Source organism: Triticum urartu, unplaced genomic scaffold (assembly GCF_003073215.2).
Source record: "Triticum urartu cultivar G1812 unplaced genomic scaffold, Tu2.1 TuUngrouped_contig_6380, whole genome shotgun sequence".
NCBI lineage: Eukaryota > Viridiplantae > Streptophyta > Magnoliopsida > Poales > Poaceae > Triticum > Triticum urartu.
The window spans coordinates 1-10,678 of record NW_024117139.1 but is presented as its reverse complement, the minus strand read 5'-3'; the positions used below and the strand labels follow the sequence as shown (position 1 = coordinate 10,678).

Sequence of the window (10,678 nt, the reverse complement as noted above, 5' to 3'; positions counted from 1 at the left end):
ACGGCAAAGCCGTCGGCATAGATTCATCTATGCCTACGGCTTTGCTGTAGGCATAGCCCTGCGACGTGGCATTGCGTGATTCGTCAGCGCTTTTGTCCGTTGCCGTCAGACGAAAAACACTGCCGACGACTATACTATGCCGACGGCTGAGGCCGTCGGCATAGGCCCCTATGCCGACGGCTATACTATGCCGACGGTCTGACAAGACTACGCTGACGATATCTACGCCGACGGGCCTATGCCGACGGCAATCGTAGGCATAGATCTATGCCGACGGCCTAGGGGCCTATGCCGACGGCCCGTGGCCGTAGGCATAGCCCGCGAGTCCGGTAGTGGTCGCACCTACATCCGACATCAAGGTCCACTCCGTATCGCTGCAGACAATTGATGTCGGTAGCCACCTCGTACGGATCAGTAGCATCGATATCGTGACACCTAACCTTAAGCAGTTGGAATTGAGAATTGACGGCCACACAGACCTCAGAGTGTCCATCTCAGCGCCAATCGTGGAGAAGGTCGTGTGGAAGCGCTATTTTTCAGAGACAAGTCTTCTGTTTGGTTTTTGGCATCTCGCGAGCATGGACTTAGGGCCAGCAGACAGCTTTACAGACGTCCCTTCTGTTCATGTCCTCTCTTTGGATATATCTGTCATTGTATGTCTCTTATCTGTCTTACCCAATGTACTGAATTTATACCCCTTCATGGTTTTATTCGTTTTATATGCATCATAGCCTGCCACATTCTTTTGTTTTGCGGGATCAATTGTATGATTACCTGGACCTTGCACAAGAGGTGGATTTTTCACAAGAGATAGAGAACCTTCCAGTTTCCAACTTGTCTGTGTTGGAGCTATATATTGATACGGGTGGGCATGTTTTCGGAGCGCTTGTGTGGCGTCTCCTTGGGGTGCGTCAGATTTGTGCCGCTGCGACACGGCTAATAATCGACATAGCTCCTTGGAACTCGGTAATTCTCCTCCCCTGCTTCTACATCTTGCAAACATGGTATGCACATGGGGTTTTCTTGTTGGAGACATACACATTATATGGTACTCTCTGCGTCCCAAATTACTTGTCTTAGATTTGTCTTTGTATAGACAAATCTAAGACATGTAATTTGGGACAGAGGTTGTACATGTTCTGTTTCTCTCTCTCTCTCTCTTTCTCTCGTGGGAGGCACACACATTATACAGTACATGTTCTTTCTTTTCTTGTAGGAGGTGTACACATTATGCAGTATACTTGTTTTTCTTTTTCTTTCGGGAGGTGTGCACATTACACCCTAGATGTTTTTTTGTTTTCTCATAGACATACACATTACAAATTACATGGTTTTTCTTCTTTTTCTTGGGATATGCCTAGACATTACGTTGCAAGTTCTTTTTTCCTTTTTGACAGAGGCATACATAGTACATATGGTTTTTCTTTTTTGCATCGATATAGTTTTAGTTTTAGATACATCCGTATTGAAACAAATCCAAGACAAGTAATTTGGGACGGGCGAAAACGCATAGAAAATCCAGGACAAGGTAGCCTTGAGATAATGTCTCAACTCTGGGGCATAAAGAAAATGCATGTTAATACTCTTCATTTTCTTCAGGAGAAACAAACATGCCCAGAAAATTGTCCTTGTGACGAGCCAAAGAATTGGAGATGCCAAAGTATCTCGTTGACCCGTCTTGAAGAAGCACAAATCGACGGCTTCACTGGAGAAGATCATGAACATGATTTCTTAGAACTGATATTCAGATCTTCACCAATGCTTAACAGAGTGGATCTGAAATTGGTACCTAACTTTCAAGGTTGCACCAAGAAAATCTACAGCACTTTCTTGGCGTATCCTCCTGTGAAGGGCTATGTCTATTTCAGCTCCGCTGAACTGGTTCCGCCACCATCTGATTAGCTAGCATGCTCCATAATGCAACAAGATTGTTTGAGTGACGGGGATACAACACTATATTTTGTTATCCTAATCTCATATTTTGTATCTATTAAGTGAAAAATATGCAACTATGTAATCTTTATCCTTGCATGGGCACTATCAGAACCAATACTGATGCAATGACTTGGAATATGTTACCTACAAAAGCTGATAATTATATAGTTCTGTTCAGCTCCTTTCATTCTTAGTTTCGAACAAAGTATTCCTTTCCATTTTTTTATTTGTTGGCACGCTCTTGAGCGACCTTCTGTATACACCTAAAAAGATGAGTGCAACAGGATGTCCTCATAGTCACACACAACTAGCATGTTCAGATTCTTGCTTAGCTCATGGACATGCTCTCCTCACTGAAACCACGCCCTTGAAAGCCATTGCTCATGGTAGGTAGGTGCCAGACGTTCGCCACACTCTTTTAACATTAGCCAACAACAACTGTTCTATCCATTTTCCACTATTTAAGCTTTTCACCGACGCGTGTGTGAAGGTGAAGATACCACAACACTTGGGATTGAGACCCAGGGAGCATGGCGCACCCAATGGTTCCAAAGGATGATTATGTAAGAAATTGTGGAGGAAGAAGAGAAAATTGATCTTTTGCTCCGGGTGGATTAATAACGTATGAACTATAACTAGAAATACATATTCTATCTATTGTATGGTTAAAAACAATATTGAATATACGTAAGATAATGTAATGGAAAACATTTTTCATGTTGTGGTATTTACTTAATGAGGTGGAATGTATGCATTTTTTTAACTTGGTATAGACGTAGACGCTCATACAAACATGCATATACCCATCCCTATGAACACATGGATGCACACCCTATCTCTATGAGCACCTGTAAGAAACTGAGCCGGAACATAATCTTGATATTGACAAAGTCGCACGGACGCATTCGTAGTCGACGAGAACGTCTCCTGCCATTGAACGCACATCGCCGGAAGCCTGAAATAAATTCAGGAAAATGCGAGCACCAATGTCATGTCTGGAACTTGAAGTCTGATGGGCAGGGGATACTACTGTCCTCCTAACCATCCAACCACAGGTTGGTTCATGAATGTGTGCATGTTAAGATATTTAGAATAGTGGTGGTCAACTAATAATGGAAAATCTTTTCAATGCATGTTGTAATCGGTCTTTGATGAGGTGAAATGTGTGCAAATCGAGATAGAAGTAACAAGGATCAACTACTTGGGTATATATGGTCAATCATTTTCCTCATTCTGTTATTTTTAATGATGGGGCCGGGACATGTGGCAACCTTTTGAAAAAATGAATTTTTTTTAAGGAAAATGGAGAAATTTTAGAAAAACAGGAAATTGTTACATTTATTATGTTAACCTTTGGTAAATTTACCAAATTCAATGTTCCTCAAATAGTCGTGATTTTTTTTTTCATTCCCAAGATTCCTGGAATCTTTAATATATTTTTTCCTGACTTGTTTTTTGTTTTAATCCGATCTAAACGGTTTTGACACATGTGGGGCTTAGAAATTTTTATATTAAAACCGAGGGACCAAACATTGTCTATAGAATAATTGAGAACCAGGATTATAGTTTTCCAAATTTGGTGAGTGTATGTTCTAATTTTCTTCATTACGTTTTTTTCCTTTTACCTTGTGTCACACAAGTTGGATTTCTTTTTAATTCGAAAAAGTCCGAGAAGTGTTTCCTCTTTCTTGAAACTAAAGTGTAAATTTAGTTTTCTTAAAATAAATCTATATTAAGAATGGTCGAATATTTATATAACACACAATGAAAATCAAAATCTATATCTTGTTGGAAAAAAAACGAAACCCAAATTTTTACATGAGAAAAATAACGGAAACTATGAGGCTAGTTTTCTTAGGTGAACCTTTTTTTTCTGAGGTATTTGTTTGAGATGAAGTTAGATGGGTGAAGTTGATTCTGCAAAAGAAAGAGGTTTTTTTTGGGTGAGGGATACGTTTTCTATGTCTAGTCTAGGGATGAAAGAAAAGATAGGTGTTTCGAGTTGGGCTATAATGAGCTGGGCTGCGTGACGCTACGGGACGGCTGAGCTGCTGCGTTTTGCACGGGTTCACGATTGTAGTTCCGATGGAATCGTGATTTTTTTTTTTGAACAACAAAAGGCGCACGAAGCGCCAAACTTTCCATTCAGCTCAGCTCAATAGCAACGTACAGCATGAATTACAAAGCCCTCAAACTCGAAATTAGAGAGGAGAGAAACTACAGGGCAAGCCATGTTCCTGTGAGCCGAAGCAAAACAACATATGTCAGGTTCTACATTTGATGTAAGAACCTGATGAGCGACGTTGTGAGCAATTCTATTAATTTCCCTGGAAATATGGAACACTCTAGATTGAAGGTCTGAAGAGTAGCAGAAGAAATCAGCTAAAACTTTCCTGATAGTCCAAGATATGAAGTTGAATGCTTCTCCGGGTCCGGATGGATTTAATGTTGAATTTTATCTGGCAGCATGGGATTGGATTGGCGAGGAAGTTACTCAACTTGTGACTACCTTTTATAAAACTGGTATTTTACCTCCTCATATCAATGACACTAATATTGCTCTCATTCCAAAAAAGTTAGTTCCTCAAGTTCCTATGGATTATCGTCCCATTAGCCTTTGTAATGTTGTCTACAAAATCATTGCGAAATCATTGGCTAATAGGATTAAGCCTCATCTTCCGGACTATATTGATCCGGCACAACAAGCCTTTATTGAGGGTAGAAGAATTAGCGATAACATCATTATTGCTCAAGAGATTACTCACTCCTTCGCTTTAAAATCGTGGAATCATCATGCTTTCATGCTCAAGATAGATCTTGCTAAAGTTTTTGATCGTCTTGAATGGAGTTTCATTGTGTCTGCTCTTGCACGTAAAGGTCTGCATGGTCATTTCATTAATTTGATTCATGCTTGCATTTCTTCTCCTACTTTCTCTGTGCTTATTAATGGGCAGCCTTCTCATAAATTTAAAAGTTTCAGAGGTATTCGTCAAGGCTGTCCCATGTCGCCTTATTTGTTTGTTATTGCTATCAATGAATTATCTGTTGCTCTTAATGAAGCTCTAGCTGCTCATCATCTCCAGGGTATTTCACTTGGTCCAGATTGCCCTTCTATTCATTCTCTGTTGTTTGCAGATGATCTGTTGGTTTGTGGTCAAGCCACTATGCAGGAAGCAAATTCTATGGCTCAACTCATCCATCACTTTTGTTATATTTCAGGTCAAACACCAAATTGGGCCAAACTGCTATTCTTTTTAGTACTCATGTTAGTCAAACCACTATTCAAGAGATTAAGCAAGTTTTTCATGTTTCTATCATGGATAACAATTTCATTTGGTCATCCGCTTATTCTTCCTGCTAAAAATAGAACTGCTGCTTACAACTTTGTTATTGATAACTTTCTAAATAAATTGCCTGCTTACAAAGCTAATATGCTCTCTCATGCTTCTAGGCTTGAGCTCATTAGGTCTGTGTTCTCTGCTATTCCTGTGTACTACATGTCTAATATTTTTTTTACCAAGAAGTTTATAGCCAAACTCACTGCTATTATAAGGAACTTTTGGTGGACAGGAATCAGAGAGAATAATTCTAACAAGAGCCTTTGTCTTAGGGCTTGGAAGGACATTTGCAATTCCAAACAGGAAGGTGGTCTTGGCATTAGGAACTTGCAAGCAATTAATGAGGGCTTACTTCTTGCAGCTGCTTGGAGGCTTGCTAAAGACCCTTCCTCCCACCTTCATCTTGTGCTCAAATCTAAATACTTCCATGATGCCTCTATTTGGACTGCTATTTCTACTACTCCAAAATCTGCTTTCTGGTCATCCATTTTAAAAATGTTGCCTAAACTGAAAGATCACTCTTTTTACCAACTCACGCAAGGGAATATCTCTCTTTGGAGTACCCCTTGGTGTTCCCTTTGGGCTTCTGTTCATGACAATCTTATTATTCAGCCTTCAGGATACATATATCCTTCTCTTGTTAAGGACCTTTGGATACCGGGTCAGAAAGTCTGGAACAATGACCTCATTAACTCTCTCTTTCAACAGCCTCTAGCCTCTGTTATCGTTCAAACTGACATTATTCACCAAGATTGCCCGGATATATTATGTTGGGATCTAACTCCTAATGGTACTTGTTCTTCCAAGTCCACTTATAAATTGTGTTTGCAGGATATTCATGCCAATCCAAGAAATACTCCTTCCCAAGTTTCTTTGCAGATGAAAAATCTTCTCAAGTTGATTTGGAAGCAAAAGTTGATGATCCCCAGAGTTCAAACTTTCGCTTGGAGACTCCTTCGGAAAGCTCTTCCCACAGGTTTAAGGGTTGGGCGCTTTTCCGTACATATTTCTCAATATTGTTGCAGATGTGGTCAGCAAGAGGATGAGGTTCACATGTTTTTTCTTTGTGACTTCGCTAGAGCTGCTTGGTTTTCTCATCCCTGGTTCATCAGAACAGATGCTTTAGTTCAGATCTATACTAATATCCATAGTATTATTCTTGCTTTACTTAATATGAACCATCCGCATGCTTCTGTTGTCAACATTCTAAATTTTATGTGGTGTCTTTGGAAAGCGAGGAATGATTATCTTTTTAATAGAAAGAAAGCTACCCCTCACCAAGTTAATATTGCTGCTACTTCTCTATCTAATGATTTCTGTGATCTGCTTAACAGTTCTTCACACCATCAGCCTCAAAACTCCAGTTGTATCTTAACCCATACTAATCAACTTCCCTTGCAGGGACAAACGCTTAAATCAGATCTTCTTATCACGGGACCGAAAGTATATACTGATGCATCTTTTAAGTGCAAAAAAATTCCAGGTTTATTGCAGGGAACAGCAGCCACTGGAGTTGGTATCTACATTTCTTTGCCGCACGATCAGAAGGAAGTCAGCGTGCAGATTCAAGCTTCCACCTCAATTACAAGTACTCCTCTGCAGGCTGAAGCGTTTGCTCTTCTCTTGGCTGCAAAAGTAGCTAAATGTCTCAACATCAGCCAGCCGACCTTCCTCACAGACTGTCTTTCTTTGGCTTCATTTGCGGCTAGTAGAAAGATTACTGAAACTGCTACCCCAGTTTCGTTAACAGATTCAGACTTAGCAGAAAACTGGACATGTCAAAAACAGAGTTACGTAGGCATGTTTGCGAGCTCGATGCACTCACCACAAGGCATTGCATGACAAACTAAGCACACACTCAGCAAGAAGACATGTTCAAGTAGCTAACCATGGCAAGAACCAACTCATAGTATGCATGGATCAACTACAACAACCTCGGCAAAATTGATTAACACGTAAACTTGGCAGGTTCTTTGAAGAAGTGGTGTAAGAAGATGAGATGCTTCTCCTGGTCCTCGTGCGTCTACGCAGCGTCCGTGCCGCCGCGCAAACCAGCGTCCTCTCCCGCCGGTGGCGTGGCCTCTGGACCGGTCTCACAGATCTCACCTTACGCGACCTCGAACCCTCCGGAATCGAAGCTGCAGTCACACTCTTCAATGCTACACTCACCCGTTTCACTTCTTCGCCGCCGGTGTCCATCGTCGACATCGCCTTTCAGCAAGGCATGCCGCCCACATGAGCTCGTTGCTCCGTGCCGCCGTGCGGCTCTCGCCGCAGGAGCTGGTCTTCACCATCCAGGGGTGTTATAATGGAGGCGGAGAAACCGTTGTGCTGCCTTACTTTCACTGCGCCACATCGATCGAGCTGGACATGCATTCCCACCGCATCATGCCGCCCGAGGAATGCTACGCCGGCGCGTTCTCCGCACTCGAGGAGCTGTCCCTCGCAGGCACCATGGTTCACCTTGGCATCTTGCTCAACCGCTGCCCACACCTGCGCGTGTTAAAGGTGATCGGATCAACGCCCGACATCATGGTTCACTCAGCCACACTGCAGGAGCTTGATATATCTAGCGATCATGACACGGCATGCTACAACATTGACCATTGACGTCGTAACACCAGTGCTTAAGAAACTACAGCTGAATCTCCATGCCAGTTGGAACTGGAACAACATAGGTGTGTCCGTCACGACACCAATGGCGGAGGAGGTATCATGGAAGTGTTCTTATCCAAGGTTGGCTTTTTCGGTTGGTTTTTGGTCGCTCGAGAGCCTAGCCATAGAGACGACAGAGAGATATATAGACACCGGAAATGACACATGTTCGCCGGTTCAGAAGCTCTCGCGCTTTCATGTCCTACGCTTGCGCATATCTTCTACTCCTGTACGTCTCCTGTCTGTCCTTCTCAATGTACTCGATTTACGAGCAAAAATTCTATGTACGATATTACTGACAATCAAATTGTATTGTTCCCAGAATCATTTGGGCGCACAGCGCTGAACTTTGCACAAGAAATACAGAAACTTCCGGTCATCATCTTCCCTGTGTTGGAGCTATATTTATATCGTCTGGCCACGTCTATGGAGCACTTGTGATGCATCTACTTCAAATAAATCGGATCCACTCCTCTACAAAAATGCTAAAGGTCATTCAATGGCTGTGCCCCAAGGTAATTGTGTTCACCATGCTTACGTATATTGTTTATACGTACATAGTACATATCAAACTTCTGTAAGTACTCATCGGCATAGATAAATAATGCATTGTAATACTCATGATTCGCTTTAGGTGAGACAAACTTGCCAAGAAAATTGTCGTTGTGATGAGCCAAATAATTGGAGAAGCCAGAGTATCTCCTTGACATGTCCTGAAGAGTTGGAAATCACAGGCTTCGATGCAGAGGATCACGAGCATGATTTCTTAAGGCTTATACTGAGAAGCGCACCAATGCTTAAGAGAGTGACTTTGACACTGGTACACGAGTTTAGAGGTTGCCCCATGAAAATCTACAACATTTTCTTGGCACACCGTTCCATGAATTGCTATGTTTATAACAGCACTGGTGAACTTGTTCCGCGAGCATCTGGTTAAAGCATGCTCCTTCATGCAACAAGGATGTTTCCTGTAAGGGAGATGTAGCTATGAATCGTTGTCCGTATGTGGTATTGTCAAATCTAAAGAGATGCAGTATCACAGTGACTTATATAGTTGCACACGTTACCTATAAAAGCTGAGACTTGCATAGCTCTAGATCTTGTCAGAGTTTTGTTAATGTAGAACATGGTATTCCGATTCTTTTTTCTACGGGTGGCATTTGTATTGCTTGGCATGCACTTTGGCTTACCCCAGCTGTATACGCTACCTCAAAAAATGCATCAAAATTCATCAGCATGTAGATTCCCGGGTTGTGCATGATTTTCTTTTCCGAATTATGTGCCCCCCTCCCCAATTTCATTTTCTCAATGAGATTGATGAAACACCAAGTACAGGACCACATCCGACACTGTTCCAGCAAAATATTTCACACCCGAATCATCCCCATAAAAGCCTCACTTTGCAGACAATCTAGCCAGAACAACATGCATCACGGACAAACCAAAACGAGGATAAAACGTGAACAAACCGTCCATCAATCCAAGACAAACATGACTCTACATGAATTTTGAACATGTAGACCGACCAGCAGCACCAACAAGCTCAACGTTACTCCATTCATCCATCAATCCCCAGGATAATCTCGGTCACCAACTAGTCAGATACACTTTGCTGGATCATAAAGAAAAATATATTCTCAAAACAAACATTACTTCGAGCTTTCCATAAGCTATTACACTCGTTGCTATCACAAGCGAATTGCTATTCTAAAAAGTCTAAAATTTATATGGTTCTGGGTCCAATTGTGCGAGGATGTTCTGCGTGTAAACGAACTATTTTTCTAAGCATTACTTTGTTTTGCTTTGACCTCGTACTCGTAGCAGACAGCCTTTTTATAGTCGTAGATTGTAGATGTGCTCCCTGTTTCACGGAACGAAAAAAGTTCATATTCTATTCTATCAACCTTGCAAAAAAAAACATCCTATTCTATCACGAGTTCACAACGGGCTAGACATAGTTGGGCTCTCTTGGGCTGGGCTGGGTGACGCCATAAAACCTGGGTGTCGATGTGTTTATTATGTTCCTAACTCCCGATGGAATTGCGATCGGGGCATGATCTCCAACACTCGACGCCGCTGCCGCAGCAACGGTGCATGGATCTCATCAGCGCCCTCCCGGACGAGATACTTCTATTGATCCTCGCACGCCTACGCTGCGTCCGGACCGCCGTGCAGACCGGCCTCCTCTCTCGCCGATGGCGCGGCCTCTGGACCGGCCTCGCCGATCTCACCTTCCGCGGCCTCGAGAAGCCCGCCATGATCACAGCTGCGCTCGCCCGCTTCGCTGCTTCGACACCGGCAATGTCTACCCTGAACATCTGCCTTCCAACGGAACACTACACCGCCAAATTCGCCAGCTCGTTGCTGCGCGCCGCCGCACGTCTCTCGCCGAGGGAGCTAGTCTTCACCTGTCTAATGAACATGGGAGAGTCGGCCGACATCAAGCTGCCCTGTTTTGACTGCACCACCTCCATCGAGCTGGGCATCTATAGTTTCAGACGTGTCCGTATCGTGCCATCGTTGACCCCCGATCACGAGTTCACCTCGCTTGAGAGGCTTTCCCTCTCGTGCTACATCTTCAACCTTGGCGCGCTGCTCAACCGCTGCCCCCGTCTGCGTGCGCTCAGCATCACCTCCCCACACAAGCATGTCATCCCCATCACGCTGCCGGCGAACAGCGTGTTCCCTATGCTCGAGAGTCTGTCCCTCACAGGAGAAATCGCCGGCCTTGGCTCCTTGCTCAACGGCTG

At 43.1% G+C, this 10,678-nt stretch overlaps 1 protein-coding gene across 1 annotated transcript; it reads left to right on the top strand.

The window, feature by feature from the left end:
- The first annotated feature begins 136 nt into the window (after positions 1 to 136).
- On the top strand, positions 137 to 1,902 carry LOC125530527. Its single transcript, XM_048694909.1, has 4 exons — positions 137 to 196; positions 360 to 648; positions 752 to 966; positions 1,600 to 1,902. The coding sequence occupies exons 1-4, from the start codon at positions 137 to 139 to the stop codon at positions 1,900 to 1,902; spliced, it is 867 nt and encodes a 288-aa protein (XP_048550866.1).
- Positions 1,903 to 10,678: the final 8,776 nt, after the last annotated feature.